We start from the raw sequence: 20,133 nt of genomic DNA on the forward strand, positions 1-20,133 counted from the left end.
CAATGAAAAGCCGATAAAGGAGGTGGAAAATCCAGCAACTTCATGTCAGTTTGGAAATAGTAGGCTACGTCATGATTTGCAATATACTGATGGCATCATCTGAGTATAGCCCGACATACAATGAATGAGATATTCTGACGGATATCGATTCATTGCACATGCCTTAACATTTATTGTCCCGTGGAAATATAATTGATAATGAGACGATACATGAATGGACAACTGGCGGACTTCCCTTATGGAACTATTATTTGTTTGTTACCCGTTAATGATACATCGCGCAGTACCTTATACCTCCATTTGGGGACACTACAGGTTCTCTCAGCACAAAGACTGCGGTTTACCTTCGAGAACGACGAAGCTCAGCCGCAACGACGAAGGCGGGATCCCTGAGCGCTCATTGGCTGGCGAGCAGATTTGAAACGCAACGCGCTCTAAGTGACGTAGACCCTCTGCGAGAGAAACAACCGAAACAAATTCTGCAGAGCCGGGAGAAGTACAGGGTAAACAACACACATATCTAAATACGTCATTTTATTTAACAGTGGTTTGAGTGGTTTGAAACAGAGAAAAGTAAAGTAACGTTTGTTAACTTTTGTTAGTTATACCCAGTTTAAACAGTGTTTATGGCCGTCGTGAGTCTTTACGGTGTGTTGTTAGCCTGTGGATGCTACAGGCTATAGTCGTTCATAGACTAAGTTAACACGTCAGGGATTAAAGATATGCGATTCAATTCAATTGTCCTTCGTGTTGTATGTGTGTATGGATATAAATAAACAGCCTGTCACAATAGTAAACTCTATACAAACAAAAGCTGTTCTATGTTTTGAAGAAATACAAAACCCGCTATTCCAACGATACTTTATGGTGACGTCACATTGAGGTAATGGCAACCGCAAAGCAATTAAGACTGGAGCAACGGTTGTATGGTCTATTTGGATGCTTGACATATAGGCCTCACTCTGATTATTTTATAGTAAGATAGAAGTTTGGTTCAACAGGATTAATTGCTAAATCTTGATGAAATGTCTAATCTGCATGTCCTTTTATTTATGTATGTCTTTTTATTTCATTTTAGATTACCATGGAGACTGTTGGGGTAAACCTGCACATGTTACTGGAACCGTTGATGTCCCAGATCGAAGTGCTCAACAATGAGTGCATTGAGCCTCGTGAGTATACACCACAATTCTTCTTTTGTTCTTCCATCGTTTCATTGATTCCTGTACATAAACCAGTCTGTGTTGTCTTTTTCCAGAGTTTATTCAGATGGCTCTCAACTTTGACGAGTGCCGTCGGAGGTGGCTGAGGCTGGAGCAGGACCTGGGCTCCTGCCAGGAGGTGCTCGCTAAAACCCAGACAGAAAGGGGATCGCTGGAGGTCAAACTCAAGCACGCCCGCAATCAGGTGGACGTGGAGATCAGACGGCGACAGAAGGCAGAGGCAGAGTGTGAGAAGCTGGTACGTCGGTCGGATGTTTTCTCGCTGATATGTACAAAAGCATTATTCGAGTGTCTTTTCTTCAGCTCTGTTATCCAGATATGTTAATGGGGCGGCATGTAGCTCAGGAGGTAGAGCGGGTTGACTGGTAACCTGAAGGTTGCTGGTTCGAGTGTCTATGAGCAAGACACCTCACCCTGGTTGCTCCTGATGGACTGGCTGTCGCCCTGTGTGGTTGACTTCGCCTTCGGTGTGTGTGAATGTCCTGCTGTGATTTCTACAGGATCGTCAAATCCAGTTGATCAGAGAGCTTCTGATCAGCGAGGGTTCCTCCAACAGCATCAAGCTGAATGAGGAGCAGCGCTCCGCACTCGCCTTCCTCAATGCAAGATCTCACGCTGTACCAAACATGAACACCAGCCGCAGGCAAGTTCTCTTCATAATTACATTTATATTGGAGATTTCTTTCTGTTCTGTCCACTCTAGTGAATCAACACTTACAAACTGGTTCTAGTGCTCCTGAACGAGTGGTCTCATCTATATGTGTATCCCACTCCTTCTGAATAGGCTGTTGACCATCGATGAGTCCGCATCCATCTTGTCAGACATCAGTTATGATAAAACTGACGACTCACTGGTGAGTTTTATTTCTGTCTTAATCCAATCATCTTCTAATTTTTGTCATTATGGTCTTGCGTATTTTTTAATGTATTCTCACAAATCAGACATTAGATTAATATATAAGTTTTAAGGCAGACAAGCTCAAATCTGGGTTAACGTGGTGTTTCATTTTCTTTAGCTTCATTTTCATTTTTTCCACCATATCCTTTTGCTGGAGACTAGCAAAAGGAGACTAGATCTCCAAGCATTTATTTGGTGAACACAAACGGGTCCAGCATTAGTTAACTAAAACCAAAATGTCTGCACCGGGTAGCCTAGCCCACATGTGAATGAGTTTTCTTCAGTAGAATATCTGTGTAATGAAACAGGAAACAAGGTGTCCTGGTTGCTGGATCCAAGATAAGGTTTAATGATGCTAGTAGATTGAATATATTTCCTAAGCAGTTCCTTAGGTTTTATTGATTTTCAATTTCCACCCTAATCCTGGTCTGGTTGGTTGCAGGACTGGAACTCTTCGGCCGCCCCCGCAATGCGACTCAGGAAACGACAAAAGAGGGTAAATGCTGTAGACCAAATGTCTCCTCTGAATTTGTGTAATCTGTTGCCATACGACCTGCATGCTAATGGACCTCGATATCTCGCCCGCAGCGCTCCTCTAGAAACCAGGTCGATGGCCCTCCCATGATCGCCAAGAGATCTCGCTCGGCAGGCAGAAAGTCCCACAGGGTGAGTAATGACCCCCTGGGGCTGCACAGCGGGCAGGAAGCAGTCTGCTCCGCCCTGGTCCCACTGTTGTCCTTCTTCAGTTACAGGAGAATGAGTCTCTTGTGGCCAAAACCACGGTGACGGTACCGGCCGGCGGTGGAACGGTGGAGGCCGTTTCCACTATTGAGACGATCCCAGCACCATATTGGACCCGCAGCAAGAGGATAACTGGTGAGGGGTCTATGTATAGATGGATAAATGGATGTATTTACCTTGATGGATGGGTGGGTATTAATCTCTATAGATTGATGGATATAGAATATTAAAGGTCCCTTGGTATGCTATTTTATGGATGCTTTAATATAGATATTAGTAGGCCCCAAACACAGTATTTGAAGACGTTCCCGAAATTCAGCCGTGGTGCAGAATAACAGCCACTACGAGCCAGTCGCTCATTGAGCTTTCCCCAAATGCGCCGCTTCGGTGTCTGTAGCTTTAATGCAACTGAGAAGGAGAGAGGCGTGTCAAGGGGGAGGGTGGCCCTGAGCAGCTTGCAGCCACGGTACCATGCGCTCTGTTTACAGTCGATGTATCGCAATGGCGAGGCGCACACAGCCTTTAGCCGTGTTCTGTAAATATTCTAGAACACACGGGAGTCCTGGAGCTCTATATCTAAATAATATCATATTATACATAGATATCTATATCATATAATATATATTATCATGGCCAAAAGCTGTGTGAGCCTCCAGACGATATTATGAATCACAAACGACCGCGTCGGGTTCTCCGACGTCTCTGGTTCTTCCACTTCCACACCAATCTGAAGTAGGCTGAACCGCGCGCTGCCTGCTGCCAGCTGCCGGCTGCTGGTCGGTGGTGCTTCGCGGCGGTGGTGCCTCGCGGCAGCAGGCAGCATGTCACAGTTCATGTACTTCAGGGAGTCAAAACCAAAGTTCCTTTCCCACAATTCCTTCTCAACCATGGCTGAGATAAACCCAACTACAGTCTCGTTGTGGAAATACAAGAGACGCCAAAGAACCGACGTGTTATGCGCAATAACACTAACGGCAAACACTTGCGTTACAATGTGTGTAATCACACACACATGTGGCGCTTGCACGTCGTGTCTCACTGGTGGGCCAAATTCTCTGGGCGGGCAAGGCAGAGAAAGGGGAGGAGCTTAGATCCTTTATGACGACATATGGGACCACATTCCAAATCAGCGCGCTTGAGCCTCCATTTTTTCAAAGGCGAGCAGAACACCTAGTGCTTGTTTTACACCGAACGCAGGTTTTAGGCACTGGGGGACCATAGGCAGGCTAGGGGAACTCATATTTATGTTAGAAAACCTCATAAAGTGAGATTTTCATGCCATGGGACTAGTGGTGCAACGGTTCACGGGTTACCCGTGATCCGTACGGATCAACACCCACGGTTCGAGACGCAAGTGATCCGCGGATCGGCTGATTAAAATAAAGTTGTGCGTTCACGTGATCAGCGCATGTTTAAAGGACAATTCCGGTATTTACAACATCATCAAGTATCGTAGCGAAATATGGTTTCTGTCGTGTTTTATTTGGCGTTCGGTAAATCCCATTGAAACGGGAAGCGGAAATGTTTATGTTTGGTTGTAGTCTTTTCGCTTGGTTCTCCGTATCAACAGTAGGGCAAGAACCGAGCGAAAAGACTACAACCAGCCCCCCTTGCAATGAGCAATTAGTCTTCCAACAGAAATCAATGGATCTACAAAATGCCAAATAAAACACGACAAACTGTATTTCGCTACAATACTTGATGAAAAAAAAGAAGATGAGGATGTCTGCATTGCCTGGGGAGAGTGTAGACTCTAAACTCTCCCCAGGCAATGCAGACATCCTGAATTTAAAGTTGTAAATCCAGGGTTAGGGATTATTTACTATCCATGTTAAAAAGAAGAACGAATAATGCCTCATTGCAATTTCTTTTAAAGATTGACTATGCTTAAAGGAAGCAGGATTATTACCAAATTTTTCACTTTATTTTGTTTTTACACATTTGAAGATTTTATTTAAAGTCTTGTTATCTTTTTTGTTGTTGTTGATCTGAAAATGATCCAACCCGTGACTCAAAAACCATGACACGATCCGAACCGTGAGTTTTGTGATCCGTTGCACCCCTACATGGGACCTTTAAAGTATTGATCCCCAACCCTTAGAAAAATGACACCTGGATGTAATTAACTAAGCTATTAACCTGGCAGTACAATAAAGATATGTAAACATCATTACGGCAGTATATTAAGCTATTAATGTACTGCCAGATTGATGTTTACATATTTGTATTGATTTATTTTTTGGAGCAGATCACTTGTCTGTCAATCTAACGCATTGCAGGACGTTGAGGCATGACTCGGGGGACCGGAGGCATCACAAGGGATGTGCATTGATTCCTCCACAATTTGATTTGTGAGATCTGCAAGGCCAGATAAACTAAAAGAACAGTGGTGTTGTCGATATTATTGGCAGTTGGGATTAGGGTTGAGCACCGAAACTCCCAGTAGGGCACTGGTTCCGACGTAAACGGTACTACCGAGATCTTATAGGAATGCACATTTCGGTGCCTCATAACGGTGCCTGACTTTTTTTAACGCCCCCTGTCACGCATGGTGTTGTGGCGTCAACTTGCGTAAGTGCTGGGCGGTATACCGATTCACACCGAATAACGCTGTGTATTTTTGTTCTGATAGGATTTTTTTATATATATACCACCATACGGGTGTATTTGATTACACAACGTTCGGAACACTGCTCGACACTGTTTCAGACGGGACCCTTTTCAATGTTGCGCTTCTAAACACGCATTGTACGACCACGACTCATGGACCTATTAAAGAAGCTGCGACTTTCTTTATAGGTCCATGACTGCGAGGCGTGGTATTTCAGGCCAACTGGTAAAAGAGTGTGTCACGGCTTTCAAACATATAAACCATAAAGCCTATGGGCGCCTCGGGATGGACTTGTCAACGCGCTGCGGCATCACTTACTTGATGCTGTTTTGATTGAAGATCGGCAGGTTGTAGTGGGTGCGTGCGTGAATGTGGCTGTGAGCGTTTGTGATTTCAAAGTTACAAACAAACTCAAAGCCGACGCAAGCATCCAAAACTATCTGTTCAAAAGCAAATAAACGAATCAGAACAGAGTCGCTTATTCGCTTCAAATACTTTTTCTTTTCAAAACGTAGGAATTAATACGGTGGTGCCGAGCGGTTGAAAACAATGTTGGCGTCTCCTGTGGCTGCCTTGCGCACCTGCGTTATATTACTTAATATGACTGGCAGTAATGTTGCGCCATGCACGCAAGTGTAAACGCGAGCGGCATAGCTGCGTGCCTGCCTGCTTTCAGCGAGTAAATATTATTATTTGTAAATAAAAATATATATATATTTATCAGTCACAGCAGCCTTTCGTCTTCGGGTCAGTCGAGTAATTTAATGCCAACTGTAAATCTTGCATATCAAGTAGGCTATCAAACACTGTTGCCATTCAACAGCGTGTGTGACAACGTGTGCTATGTCCTAAACTTCAACTCAGTGTCCACTGACTTTCTGCTTAATGTGAAACTTATAACAAGTCGTGCATGTGTGTGCGGTTTCGTTTTTTAAGTACCGGTTCGAGAACTGTTTTAACACTGGAACTGTTTGAAAAGTACAGAGTTGGCAGTAGGCACCGGTATCGGATAAAACCCAAACGATACCCAACCCTGGTTGGGATGCTATGCACTGGTTTTGTTTAAAATGGAGACTCTGGATGTTTAGCTAAGAGGTCTTCAACTCCCCCTCACCCTATCTCCTGTCCAGAAACCATGGAGTGGGACTCTGAATCGGTCCAGTCAGTGGAGATCTTCAAACAGCCCGAGGTCCCCGATAGGGTGACGCGAGCGGAGCCAAGCACTCCACAAAACACTGGGAGCATGCGTCTCCACGAGTTTGTCTCCAAGACGGTAAGGAAAACATAGTTTGAAGTTGACTTTAGTCAATATGTGGTGTTTTTCGTATTACGTGTTGTTTTATCATCAAGCAAATGGATCCAAGTCTTGTTGGTGGAGATTGCAACAAAGCTAATTGTACCGTTAAACAAAGTGCAAATTTGTGGAAGTGATTGCATTGGGTTTGTGTTTAATTTTTTATTCTGTAACTGCTTTGTACAAGGTTGCTTAATATCATTTCTTTAGTTAAAAGCATTCAAGGTGTGCCGTGTTCCCTCATGTGGAATTTGATTGGCTTCTATAATAGTGATGAAACGGATGTATACCTTTTTTTCGCTTGCCATCTGTGTTCATTGTTGACCACATATGTTGAGGAAACAGTGTTGGACTATGTTGGTGAAACTGTCAATCCCGTTTTGTTTTTAGGTCATCAAGCCGGAGTCCTGCGTGCCCTGCGGCAAGAGGATCAAGTTCGGGAAGATCTCCCTGAAGTGTCGCGACTGCAGGGTGGTCTCCCATCCAGAGTGCCGCGAGCGATGCCCCCTGCCGTGCATCCCCACCGTGGCTGGCACGCCCGTCAAAACCGGCGAGGTACTACTCCTGCTGATGATATCTTGGTCATTTTGCTAAACATCACATTCCCTAGAGGCCCTAAGCATGGTTGTTGACCTACTTGGCATGGCACGTGTGTCCAGGGAACACTTGCGGACTACGTCTCGGTCACGTCGCCCATGATCCCACCGCTGGTGGTCCACTGCGTCAACGAGATCGAGCAGCGGGGCCTGAATGAGGTGAGGGTTGTTTAGCAAAAAGCTTGTGTCAGAAATCAATTGAGCAGCACCCCCCAAGATTCATTTCTCATCCTGACATGTAAATGGTAACACATATACCATTTCTATTCGGTCACTTAAGAGAAGAATTGACGGTGACTTTTGCCTCGTTAAAGCCCTTTAAAATGCAGGCTCATTTAAAGTGTCTGTCTATGTGAGTCTGACTGGACCATGCTGGCTTGGGTTTGTGCTCTGAGGGACGAGGTAAAGACTGACTCTGAACTTGTCCCCTAGACGGGACTGTACCGTCTGTCTGGTGCCGAGCGCACCGTGCGGGACCTGAAGGACAAGTTCCTGCGCAGCAGAACTGTCCCTCTGCTCAGCAAAGTGGAGGACATCCACGTCATCACCGGCCTCCTCAAGGACTTCCTGAGGAACCTGAAGGAGCCGCTCCTCACCTTCCGCCTCAACAGAGCCTTCATGGAGGCAGCAGGTGTGTGTGTGTGTGGGGGGGGGGGTCTTTAGGTGTTTACATTGAGGCTTGTCCTAGCTCCACCATATCTATCAATCCTAAACTTATCAGTGTGTTCTTCTGGCTTGATTTTTCATTCATTAATGTTGCACACTATAAAATAATAGAATTGTGTGGTGGTATTGTTGTTGTATTGATCTGAAAATGTTGTGTTGAGTAGCCTTCATCCTTCTAGGGATATTCATGTTGGATTCATAGCTAAAAAGCTGGGAAAAACTTGTATATGTTGATCTATTGGGGAGAACTTCCTGATCTCAGGATCAAATAACTTCAGTCTCCGCTAGGAGAGGGTGTTATAGTTAGACTCAGCAGGCCGTGGCTGGATAGTATTTTTGTATTTACATATGGGCACAGCCATACGTTGTTCAAAAAACTCCCCAAGAGATCTCTTGCTCAAAGAAAATGTAATGGCATGAATCACTGATAATTATACCATTGCTCTACTTGAGTAGATTGAGACCTTGACCTGTCCTCTGCATATTTACCTGAGCCAGCACACATCTAGAGGTCTAACGGGACGTTAAACTAAAACTGTCCAACCAAACTTGGTTACACATCATGAATCATTTGAAGTGTTAATATGTTACACTTTTCATTGCGTCAGCATTTCTCCTCACTTACTATCTCCTGACATTGTGTTTTTGTTTTCCACAGAGATCTCAGATGACGACAACAGCATAGCTCAGATGTACCAGCTCATCAGCCAGCTGCCGCAGTCCAATAGAGACACGCTGGCCTTCCTGGCGGTTCACTTCCAGAGGTCAGTAGTTACTGTGTACTCCCATCTTATTGCCCCATTACTTGTATGGGCCAATAGCCTGGGTATACCCAGGCTATTGAATCATAATTTCAACAGAATAATTGGCACTAACAAGGACATTGTGATGTAAAATGACGACACTCAGCATTTGGATGATTGGGACTTTCTCCCCCCAGCTCCAGTAAGAATCAGAATAATGGCCGCTTGTGTTTCCACCTCCAGAGTTGCTCAGAGCGTGGCCACCAGGATGGATGTCAGCAACCTGTCTCGAGTACTGAGCCCCACGCTGGTGGGCCACGCGGTGGCTAACCCCGAGCCCATGACCATCCTGCAGGACACCAAGCGCCAGCCAAAGGTACAGCTTCAGAGGCCGTCTGCAAAGCCCCTCCAATCACGAGATGAGCTTTGGCCATGTAGCACCCGGGCAACAGCTCCCATATCTAACCCTCCTGTTGGTCGATGGTCCATTGTGACGCCCCAGTTAAATCCCTTTCTGTTTGGCCAGCGCCAATGTCTGCAATCACTGCTTCGCTCTGCAGTCACTGAGCAGTGACCCGACGATACTAAAGAGTAAGTTGGATGAAGTGTGAATCCCTGATGGCTGCCATCTTTTTCTACAGGTGGTGGAACGCCTGTTGGCGCTGCCCTTGGAGTATTGGAGCCAGTTCCTGATGGTGGAGAACGATCACCCCACATCCAACATTCAAAGTAAGAGGCTGAAAAGTGGGAAGTAAATAAGCAGTTGTGCCCAAGACTTCTGTCTGAATACACAAAACCAATTGAAGGATTTCTGAGAGATATGTTTTGTGGGTATATTGTAGATTTGTCCTTAAATGTTTATTGTTTCTAGTGAGCATTTTGGGCCCGCTCACCACTCCAGAGCACCAGCTGAATAAGACACCCTCCTCCAGCTCTCTTAAGCAGCGTGTGAAGTCCTCCCTGACGCCCAGGTACACGCACATTACCTTTACTCTCCTCTGTCGCCTTGTCAGCTAGCTCTGACCTACCATGTCCAGCTCCGCTCTGTAATACAGCTCACCATCTTCCTGCTTGTCAGCCATCTTTGTAGTTCATTTATTATAAAACCTGATAACACAAACTTTGTATTGCAGTTTTGGCAGCAAGAGCAAATCTGCAGTGGGATTTTCTCGGCCGGGCAACTTCTTTGCATCACCACTCCTTAGGTAATCCTAAGGGGCCTTCTTCAGCTTCTTTGAACCACAGAGATCCTAGCAATGCTTGGATCACAAAAAGAATAGTGGTCAGCGACCTAATATAAGCAGCATTTAAGTGTTTTCAACAATGTCCTTTGCATGTTTTGAATATTTGGATAGATTTGTCTTTTATTTCAGACTTTATTTTCAGACTATTTGTAAAAGCTTTATTTTATAATCTCCACAGTAGGTTAGGGTCTATGCATACCTATCATTGCTTCTCAGTCATGCAGAATTATTTTGAATTTTGACATGTGAATGTGTGAACTACCTTTTTGTTCTTGCAAGGTGTTCAACTCATGTATCACTCAGAAGTTGATCCACATTTAGCATTTAATTCAAAATGTGTAACAGACCAGTTGACAGGTTTAATATTTAGTTTGTAACGTATAAGACAAATGTAATGATTCATGTGTGTTTAGTTTCATTACCATGTTTATGTACTGTTAAATGTTACTGCCCATTACAATGTTCTCTCGTCGTACAGTTAGATGCTAATTTTAGCAGGCGAGTTAAACTATACAGCTTATCTTGGTACCAGTCTATGCAAATGTGCTTTAGAAAACTATTAGTTGCATGGTTTTTTTGTATTTGGACCCATATTTAGCATTAACCATGACCGACTGTTTAGCTCCTTGTAGGGCTGTGGTTCTTGTTTCATGAGGTTAATTCTACAGCCAAAATATGATTTGGGAATTGTTTTTCTTTCCCAATTGGATGTTTTTATGCAAGTACATTTTCATTGCAAAAACCTTTTGTAAAATACATTTCTACAATTTTACTTGTTTCAAGTCTCTATCCATTATCAGTTTAACAGGAAATCCTACTATTAAATTATATATTATACTACCCATTATATGGATTAAATTAATATTCATTAAATTTCAGTACATTGTGGTTTGACTACAAAACCACTACACCAATATAGCATAACTCTTGGAGGATGCTTTGATCACCACATTTGACACGCATACCTCGGTGTGTATTGAACTCGTAACCCCATCCGTGTTACTGCCATGCTCTGAATTAAGGCTTTGCAAATAAAAAGGCACACTATATCTCATGGGTAGCAACTGTATGGGGTTTTGTGGTGCTGGGTGGTTTTATTATTTATGAATCGCTTAAGCACTTCCCTAAATGTCAGCTTTGTTGGCCAGGCTGAAGGACAAGACTTATGTGTTATGGAGGTTTACTTCTGTCATTCCCACAATACGCACCAGTGGCTTTTTGTTTCGAGGTTTGGTGCGTTTTTTTAATTTTTGTTTTCAATGCAGCAAGATTATGACAAAGGTGAAGCAATCCTAGTATTCACAGTTGAATAGAAAGTAAACAATAGCCCTGAACATATTTCACAACAGTGGGTTTCATCTTAAAAAGAACACTTCATGTAAACGTTGGGTGTCAGTGCCTGGTAAGGGTGTCTGTTAGAACCGGGGAAAGGGCCAGAGCAGAGGGGTGTTCTGCACGTAGCTCTGGAAGGCCGGGTCCGATCCCCACTTCTTCAGGGCCTGCTTCTCCAAGATGGGCACCCCGCTGACGTGTCGGAGCAGGAACCACACGAAGAGGGGCGACACCGCGCTCAGGTACTGGGGGCCCTGCATGACGGACGAGGCGGAGAGCCAGAGGCCCGACCACTGCAGGATCTCTCCCAGGTAGTTGGGGTGGCGGCTGTAGGCCCACAGTCCCTGCTGGATGAATTTTCCCTGTGGGGAAAAAAAACAACTATATTGAACTGGGAATTTATTTTATAACCCTTTCTTACAAAAAAACAAAAGGGGTGTTTGTTTAAAGCAGGTCAGATTAGATAAGTGTTATCAGTGTACTCACAGCATTATTTGGATCACGTTTGAAGAACCACTTCTGCTGGTCGGCCACAGCCTGAGTGACAAAGCCCAGGCCCCAGACGCCCCAGCCAATGTAATCCCTCACACCCACGGGCACATCCCGCCTCTCAGCATTGAGCATCAGTGTGGGCAGGAGGGTCATAAACACCCACACAGCTGTGAAGAAAAAGACAATGAACCGCCTTACATATTACCGCAGGCAATGAGTCCTGTAGTAGGACTCATGTCAAGAATACATAATCAAGTAAACTTTCTGAATCCCTTAATAATGCATTCCCATGCACTGTCAAGGTCTGCGTGGGGGAGTGTGAGGGCCGCTTTGAGCACCTTGAACGCTCCAGTATACGAAGAAGGTCCCTGGGTTGTCTCTGACGTGGTTGAACCTGCGGTCCTGGCCGTCCTTCAGGATACGCATGAACAGGAATGTCCCCAACCTGCAAGGAGAACAACGTTCCCGGCCGTTGTTCAAGTTAACGCGTATGATTATTGATTAACCCGACGCTTGTGCCTCACAATCATTCGTTCTACAACACTGACCGAGCCAAGGTCGTTGAAAGGAGACACAAATGTACAGGTTTCATACATAACTGCCTCTTAAATTACTATTTAATAGCCGATATACAGGGTTTCTGGACTGGATTCGGGGATGAGGTGGAGGGTGTCCTGGTTGGCATGGTTACCTGATTCCCCATGCGGTCACCAGGCCGGTTTGCACATTCTGCCGGACATGGCCAGCCCCTCCCCACAGGTGACTCAGGTGGGCTAGCAGTATAAATGTTCCTGATCCTTTAAGGGGGAGAAGAAGAACAAGACAGTTTTCACAGACTCTGAAGGTTGGGAACATGTGTCCTTTACTATACACTAGTGTGCACGGCTCATCCTGTCATTTGTCAGTTGTGTGAAGGTGTGTTCTTAATAAATCTTTTACTAAAGGAAATTGGTTCCAAAGTTCAGGGGAAACTATCCAAGAGTACGGACCATAGTTGAGACTCAGAGGAGGACACGCAACCCACTCTCCAAGGTGATCAATTTCTCTTCCTCTCTTTCTCTTCTATTCAAATTAGATCAGCTTTATATAGTTTTTTAATAACAGTACAATATATCAATGTGCGGACAAATTAGTCAATATTAGATCAATTTACTTGGAGTGTATGTAAATGTCAGTTTTCTGTTTCAAATGTTAATTCTGACAAAAAAGGGATCATACAAGTAATCATTCATATACTTTGATGTTATTCATTCCATAATGCTGCATTGTAATAATCACTTTCGTTCAACATGGAAATGCGTGATGTGAATTCCCAATAGTAGTCCTACAGAGGTATTGACCGAATTACCATCGGACCGGATAGGTCCTATAGAAGCCAGTGGCCACTCTCCCAAACGGATTAACTGTGTCTTTAAATGTAGGCGGGGCATCGGAGCTGTTTTACAACTCGGATGTTTACATAATCCTCATTTTATAACATTGACATACCAATTCGTAATTTAACATTGTATAACATTGGGGATTTATATATTGTCGTTGTTTGCATTTTTTAAAAATAAGTGTGATGAATGGGTTAGAATAAAAACTACAACAAAGCACCAACTCGTGGTAACGAATAAGTAAACTGCAACGAAACCCAGCTAGAATTTACCTGCCAGGTCATAGAACTTCTCCGTTTTAAAGGCTGCCGCCACAGCCCATCCAGCCCACTGGATGCCCAAATCGGCCACCGCACATTTGACAATCGTGCTCCCCATAATCAGGTCCAGCAGTCCTTGGAGTATCACATGAATATGAGATATTCTCATGAGACCAACCCTCCTCTGTCCCAAGATATGAACGGACTAAAGGTTCATCCGCGTCCAACTTGTAGGAGTGGCTTGAGGCTTGTAGACAGATGGTTCTTGTAGTCATTCATCACGGGGGATGCTTTTTTAACTTTGCAAGATGTGATGTGAAATGCAAATTTTATTATTGATATGGTATCTTTTCTTCTAACATGCACTTTATATGTTTTCCTTTCAGGAGTATATTCAAGGTCTAAACATATAAATAAAATAAAACCATGGCAGAGACTAATAGTCCAAAGGGCGGTCCTACTGTCTTCAGTAAGAAAGTCCAAAGGTCACTAAGCAGAAGCAAAGAGAAGGTACACTCACACATGAATATATTCAGACGGAAGCATAAAAACATTCTCTTGTCTCTGCCTTCGCTTGACTTGTCTGCATGTATTACAGGTATTACAAAGGTTTGGCAAGACAGTGGAGTCAAGAGATGATGTCTTTGACAGTTGGCTCCAAAGAGTTCATGATCAGCAGGTAAACACTTTTGTTAGGGGGCCCATACTCCAAAGCTAGTCTTCCACAGAATTTGCTCCATTTTATTGCAAATATTGAAGAATAATATACCAACCTCAAGTCTCACGATAAAAGTGTGTGTGTGTGTTCTATTCCTTCCCAGTCTGATGGCATCCGGATTCACAAAGATCTAAAGCTTTACTTGGCAGCAGTCAGAGGTGACCTTGAGTGTTTGTTGTTGGTGCACCCCTATATGTATATATATATATATATATATATATATATATATATATATATATATATATATATATATATATATATATATATATATATATATCCTCAGCACATCAATATAAGTGTGCTAGTGTGTCCTGGGTTATATACCTAATTTGTGGATGTGGTAACTGTTTGGTGTTTTGAACTTCCCCTAAAGACATGCGCAGCGCTTCAAGACGCCTGTCCCAGTCTCTGTTCGATGCTTACGAGAACGACTGGGCGGGAGATGAGGATTTGGGGGCAATCGTGGAGGTCAGATATGAAAAAGAAAATTATAAAATTAGAGGGGTCGGATGGATCCCCATAACACCACCACAACTTACGTTATACAAACACAAGCTAGACTTAGCCCCCACCTTTTCATAATGTTCAGAGTAGTAACGCTGGTTGTCTGTTGAAGGGTGAGGACCTTCTGTGGAACGATTACGAGGTGAAGGTGTCTGATCAGGCTCTGCGCACCATGGAGTCCTACATGGGCCAGTTCCCCGATGTCCGGGTAACACACACACGCACTCACGCAGGCACACACACACACGCATGCAGGCATGCACACGCAGGCACACACACACACACACACACACACACACACACACACACACACACACACACACTCACACACTCATACACAAACAAGCACAACAACAATTAATCTAGAACATGAACACACAACTTCATTGTTCTAATGATCTACTGTTTGTCTTTCTACTACAGGACAGGATTTCCAAAAGGGGGAGAAAGCTAGTCGATTACGACCACTCCCTGCATCAGCTAGAGTCCCTTCAGACCGCCAAGAAAAGGGATGATGTCAAAATAGCAAAGGTCAGGAAGGGTCAGAAATGTCCTGCTGCATCTAAAAATTCCAGTTTGTGTCCCAAACCCCAAATGTCATCTCTGAATATACTCATTGCAGCCATGATGCATTCAAATCCACAGGCAGAAGAAGACCTGAATGAGGCCAAGCATGTCTATGAGGCCATCAACACCGAACTGAAGGAGGACTTCCCTTCTTTACATGAGAGGTGAGGGGAGGACCACGGAGCTACGTCCAGGTGTTCCTGAAGCCTCACCATTATAACTTGTCCTCCGTAAAACTCATTGTTGTTATGTTTGTCTTTTGCAGCCGCATCGGATGCTATGTGTCCGTCTTCTCTGCCATTTCCTCTTTGCGCGACACCTTCTACAAGGAGATGAGCACGGTATACTGCATTCGCCTGTCATCCCTTATTCCTCAAGTTCATCGTGCTGTTTCTTGGGATTATACGAGATGAGACTTTCCTTATCTATTCATCTCTTTGATTTGGTTGTTGCCTCCACAGCTGAACAGTGACTTACAGAATGTGATGAAGGATCTTCAAGCGCAGCATCCAAACCAGGTGTTTGCTGTGAAGGGTTTACAGCGGTGAGTTAATCTCCCAGTGCCTTTTGTATTTTCTGAAACTGTTCCGATCATCCATAATAATTAATATAACCCCTCCCACCACATCTAAGGTATGGCTCGCTGAAGAGACGGTCACTGATGTCCCCCAAGCTATGGAAGACCAGCTTCTCCGAATTCCACCAGACCTACAGCCCCAAAATGGGCTCCCAAAGGTTCAGCTTCAAGTCCCCTGACAAGACTCGCCAAGGTGGTACCCTGACCAGGGAGGGCAGCCTGCGTGGCGGGGCGCCCCCCACAAGGTCCCGGCCCTCGGAGACGCACTCCTTGGTGCTGGGAGACGAGGACAGCCAGTCCCTCCGCAGCGACGCAGGCGGCTCCCTCGCGGAGGCCCAGCAGTCCGGGGGTCATACCGGGGCAACGGGGGCTGACAAGGAGCTTAAGGCAGAAGAAGATCAAAATGGTTGTGGGGAGGAAGACAAGCCTGCGAAGGAAGACGAGGCAGAGGCAGATCCCGCATCACAGGCCCATCAGGAAGATAAAGGCGGTGAGGGTGATACCACGGCACGGAGTGAGAGCAGCTCAGAACTGAACCACTCCTTTGACTCAGAGAGCTTAGATCTGCAGCTGTCTGCTGTGGCCAACGGCACACTGTACATTGAAGAGAAAGAAGACAGCCCACAAGCCAACGGACTAGCTGTCGACGCTCTGGGCTCCGAGGAGGTTCCTCAGAAGGTTAGTTCTCTGGGCCAGGATAGGGCTGAGCCTGACACATATTAACAGAAAAGCAATCTACTTTTTAAAAAACTGTAACACCACTGCCTGGAATCCTGATATTTTGTGTTTGTATTCTGTCTGGTGTATAGGATGTTCCTTTAGGAAGCCAGCTACTACAGGACTCAAAAAACACAGTGGTGTAACACGACAAACTAGAAGGTTTGTGGGTTTTAAGCCAAGAATCTGGATGGCGTTCTTGTTCTTGTTGTTCTATTTCTTTCCTTTAAACATTTGATGAGAAAATTATAATAATTTGTTGTCTAAAAATGTCCGAACTATTAATGAGTTTTAAGCATCGTATAATTTATTTGAAATCAAATCTGCATATTTACTACAATTATGGACAATGCCCCTTCTGGCGAATAGCATATAGGCATAATGACAAAGTGTTGAAAATAACCTTAATTACCCTTTTGAAAATATAATTAAAGTGTGTTTTGACACAAGTTATTGTGAAGATGTTTTGACAATAAGTCTGGTCTCTGACTTTAAATGATTTAGTAAATTGTCTCTTTAGTCTGTTAAACTTTTTCAGCCAACCTTATTAATTTGAAATAACTTTGTTTGTTAATGATACACTTAAAAATCCCCTTCTGATAGAACATTGTACATTGTATAAATCCCTAGGCCTTATCATTTTCAGTAGTTCATAGAAATGTGTTCAACTAACAATGTTGATGACTCAAGAACCAGAACAATAAAACGTAGTAATTCTCTGTCCAACGCTTGTTGCCTGTGCTTGCTGAGAGGGTTTGGTTGGGGTCGATCGGTTAACATATCCTCCACACAGTACAGGGTCTAAGGGGAAGGGGAGGGACAGGAGCGGCGGAAATCAAGACGGTGTCAGCAGCATAGGCGTGACTCCTGCGTCGTAAAGCACACAGTAGACAGGAACCCCAGCCTCGGTGCGTGCGTCCGCCTTCAGTACACTCTCTTACCCAGGCACACTTCGTTCGGTTTCATATGGTTCGAAAGCGTTTAATCGATACTATACTAACAGTTACCGGATTGCGTACTGAAGAAACATAATCGCATTGTCGTTGTTGCCCAGGTAAGTGTACTTAAATAGGAGCTATTAGGACCAATGTACAGTATTGCTATTTAGTACTAGTAGCAGCTCAACAAGTAATTTGTTTTAAAGTTCAGTGAAAGAATAGATCAACGCATTGGTTAATGTTGATGGATCCAAATGAGTTAAACAAAATAAGCCCGGATCGGAGTGTTGTTATATTTTCATTATCCAAAGGGTTTATGAAAGTTAGTCAAACAAAAGAATGTCAGCTGCTCCTCGCACCTCATGATGTCATCAACAATGGGCCACACACACACACACACACACCTCAGCTCATAAGTTCACACCTTGTTCATATGATTCGTGCTTCAAATGCGTTGCAGACACGATCATCATGGACGTGACATCCCCTCCACCTATGAATGGTAAGCGTGTACGAGGAACATCTGAAACCTTGAGAAGCATTGAGATTGTTTCCTGGAAATAGCCTCCATAAGACGTTAGGTCTTCCAATCAGACCTGTTCACCTCTATTCTCATTCATTGTTAATATCAAATGTCAGAGTTCTACTCTTAGCTTCATTATTTTATCCACCTTTTTTTGTGTTGACTATTCAATGTGAGATATGTGACTATAATTCGACTTCTGACCTACTGCATTAGTGTTCAATTATTGGGATAGTTCTTTGACTATTTAATAACCATGAGAATTTTTGGGGTATTTTGGGGATATATAGTGCAACACGTTTCATCATTGTATTTCATTTTATTTCATATTAACGGTTGTCTTGATATTTTCCAGTCACCACAGCCACTCCCATGAACACAGAGTCCACTGTTACTGGAGGTAAGTTTTAAGCCTTTTAGAAATATTTTCCTTTTCCTTAAGTGCCGTAAAAGTCCCTTCATCCAGGTGGTGTTTGCTGCTGTGCTCCTCCCAGTGGTGATCACGCTGCTCCTGGTGACCCTAGCAGTGGTGGGCTTCCTACTCTACCGCTATCTGTGCCACAACAAGGGCGCCTACAGGACCACTGGGGAGCCCGCCCCAGGAGAGGACTTTGCAGAAGACCACAAACCAAACCAGGCTACCAACGACAAGAAGGAATACTTTATATGAACCCTGGTTAATGCTGACCAGATGAACGGACCTTGTTGAACACACTGAGAAGGGATGGATGAATTCTGGAGTATTATCTGTTCTGCTGTGCTGTCTGCCATACGTGGAATGTGTTCTTATTTTTGCTGCAACAGGCCATAAGCAGGAATGAAAAAAGGGGAATGAAAAAAAAGTGAATATGGATGTGAAGCCGAGCAGCTGGTCGTGAGAACAGGTGTTTAGACATAAGGCGTGAGCAGGTGGTTCCCTCCATTTTTGTCTAGGTCATTACTGTGAAGAGGTGCTTTGACAATCAATATTTTAGCCAGGATTAGTTTTTACTATGCAGTATCTGTTCTATTCCTGATGTATACAGCACAGTGTCATTTTAGGATGTTTTTTGAAATGCTCAAAACAGTTTTTTTAATGTGCAATTTTTGTTTTTCTCTTGTTGCACATACCTTGTATTTTTATGTTAAACCGTTTGTTATTCAGAAACAGAATTGTCAGTTTTGCCAAATATAGAGGACACCGATTTATTTTTTTGAACAAGTAATTATTTGATCTGAGAATTTCAACAATTATGTACGATACCCACAATATTTCGACTTTATTCCATGAAACGCCATGTCTCAACTATTACAGTATCTTTGTCATCAAATGTGCCAATACTATGTCTTTTGTTAACTAGCTGCAAATTGACAGCAATTTTGGATTTGCAGTTACCATAATATAAACGAAATTACCATAATGGAATAATTAATGATGAACAATGAATAGGAAAACTAACTACTGGTCATAAAAACTAACATTTTCTCATAGTATACATATCCGTTTTCTAAATAAAATCAAGATAAACGGTCATTTCAAATTTCCAAAATAACATTTATTCTAATTTGTCATTTTAAATTTTAAGTTTAATATAAAAAGTTAAGTGCACCCAAGTTCTTGCAAAGAGTTCCCCTTGACATGTCTCAGCAAATTGAAGTGACACTCATCTCCTTTTAGTAATCTTAAAAGATAGAAGCCATACCAAAGCTCATCAAATCACCTCAGTACACATTACAAAATAGTTTAGAGAATCCCTGACTAAATGTCCATAATTCAAAGACAATTCCATTCCATGCTAGCTGTGGTTGGCATGGTGACTACTGGTTAACCTGTAGATTACAGTTCTTCATATTGCTGGGACTAGGCCACCATTCTGTTGCATTACAAACACAATTAAATCTTAAGTAGGACAAAAATATCATGTAATGACAAAAAGGTTTAAAGGCTGTGGCCAAAAAGAACCAAATTGTTCCAAGCTGAGGAATACAACAACACATTCTGCAGCCATGCATCGCTTTTATCTGATATTTTTGCAGTTAATGCAGTTGTTTCTTGTCAACTCTCGGTGACCTTGTCAGGCTGACATTGAGGAAAAACAAACGAGAAGCTCCATTTGACAACAATGGAATT

At 43.5% G+C, this 20,133-nt stretch overlaps 4 protein-coding genes across 4 annotated transcripts; 3 read left to right on the forward strand and 1 right to left on the reverse strand.

Moving 5' to 3' along the window:
- Nucleotides 1-451: 451 nt before the first annotated feature.
- racgap1 (Rac GTPase activating protein 1) lies at nucleotides 452-10,033 on the forward strand. The gene is made up of 17 exons (XM_079740697.1): nucleotides 452-503; nucleotides 1,079-1,172; nucleotides 1,259-1,461; nucleotides 1,724-1,866; nucleotides 2,008-2,077; nucleotides 2,564-2,617; nucleotides 2,710-2,787; nucleotides 2,868-2,997; nucleotides 6,604-6,746; nucleotides 7,158-7,322; nucleotides 7,427-7,522; nucleotides 7,796-7,994; nucleotides 8,688-8,793; nucleotides 9,016-9,148; nucleotides 9,414-9,501; nucleotides 9,644-9,743; nucleotides 9,906-10,033. Exons 2-17 carry the CDS (start codon nucleotides 1,085-1,087, stop codon nucleotides 9,979-9,981), a joined length of 1,872 nt encoding a protein of 623 aa, XP_079596823.1. The 5' UTR covers nucleotides 452-503; nucleotides 1,079-1,084; the 3' UTR covers nucleotides 9,982-10,033.
- Nucleotides 10,034-11,412: 1,379 nt separating this feature from the next.
- On the reverse strand, nucleotides 11,413-13,667 carry LOC307078742 (uncharacterized protein). The gene is made up of 5 exons (XM_079740698.1): nucleotides 13,492-13,667; nucleotides 12,532-12,637; nucleotides 12,179-12,285; nucleotides 11,835-12,007; nucleotides 11,413-11,710 (listed from the first exon to the last, which is right to left on the reverse strand). Exons 1-5 carry the CDS (start codon nucleotides 13,646-13,648, stop codon nucleotides 11,432-11,434), a joined length of 822 nt encoding a protein of 273 aa, XP_079596824.1. The 5' UTR covers nucleotides 13,649-13,667; the 3' UTR covers nucleotides 11,413-11,431.
- A 238-nt stretch (nucleotides 13,668-13,905) lies between these two features.
- Nucleotides 13,906-16,708, forward strand: bin2a (bridging integrator 2a; the record flags this gene model as incomplete). Its single annotated transcript, XM_079742061.1, has 11 exons — nucleotides 13,906-13,989; nucleotides 14,078-14,158; nucleotides 14,301-14,355; nucleotides 14,571-14,665; nucleotides 14,814-14,909; nucleotides 15,125-15,232; nucleotides 15,347-15,432; nucleotides 15,534-15,609; nucleotides 15,730-15,812; nucleotides 15,902-16,523; nucleotides 16,655-16,708. The coding sequence occupies 11 exons, from the start codon at nucleotides 13,906-13,908 to the stop codon at nucleotides 16,706-16,708; spliced, it is 1,440 nt and encodes a 479-aa protein (XP_079598187.1).
- A 753-nt stretch (nucleotides 16,709-17,461) lies between these two features.
- On the forward strand, nucleotides 17,462-19,096 carry LOC307079494 (uncharacterized protein). Its single transcript, XM_079741866.1, has 4 exons — nucleotides 17,462-17,616; nucleotides 17,961-18,002; nucleotides 18,379-18,423; nucleotides 18,518-19,096. Exons 2-4 carry the CDS (start codon nucleotides 17,972-17,974, stop codon nucleotides 18,691-18,693), a joined length of 252 nt encoding a protein of 83 aa, XP_079597992.1. The 5' UTR covers nucleotides 17,462-17,616; nucleotides 17,961-17,971; the 3' UTR covers nucleotides 18,694-19,096.
- The last annotated feature ends 1,037 nt before the right edge of the window (nucleotides 19,097-20,133 follow it).

This window comes from Pollachius pollachius (assembly GCF_949987615.1).
Source record: "Pollachius pollachius genome assembly, chromosome: 8".
Lineage (NCBI taxonomy): Eukaryota > Metazoa > Chordata > Actinopteri > Gadiformes > Gadidae > Pollachius > Pollachius pollachius.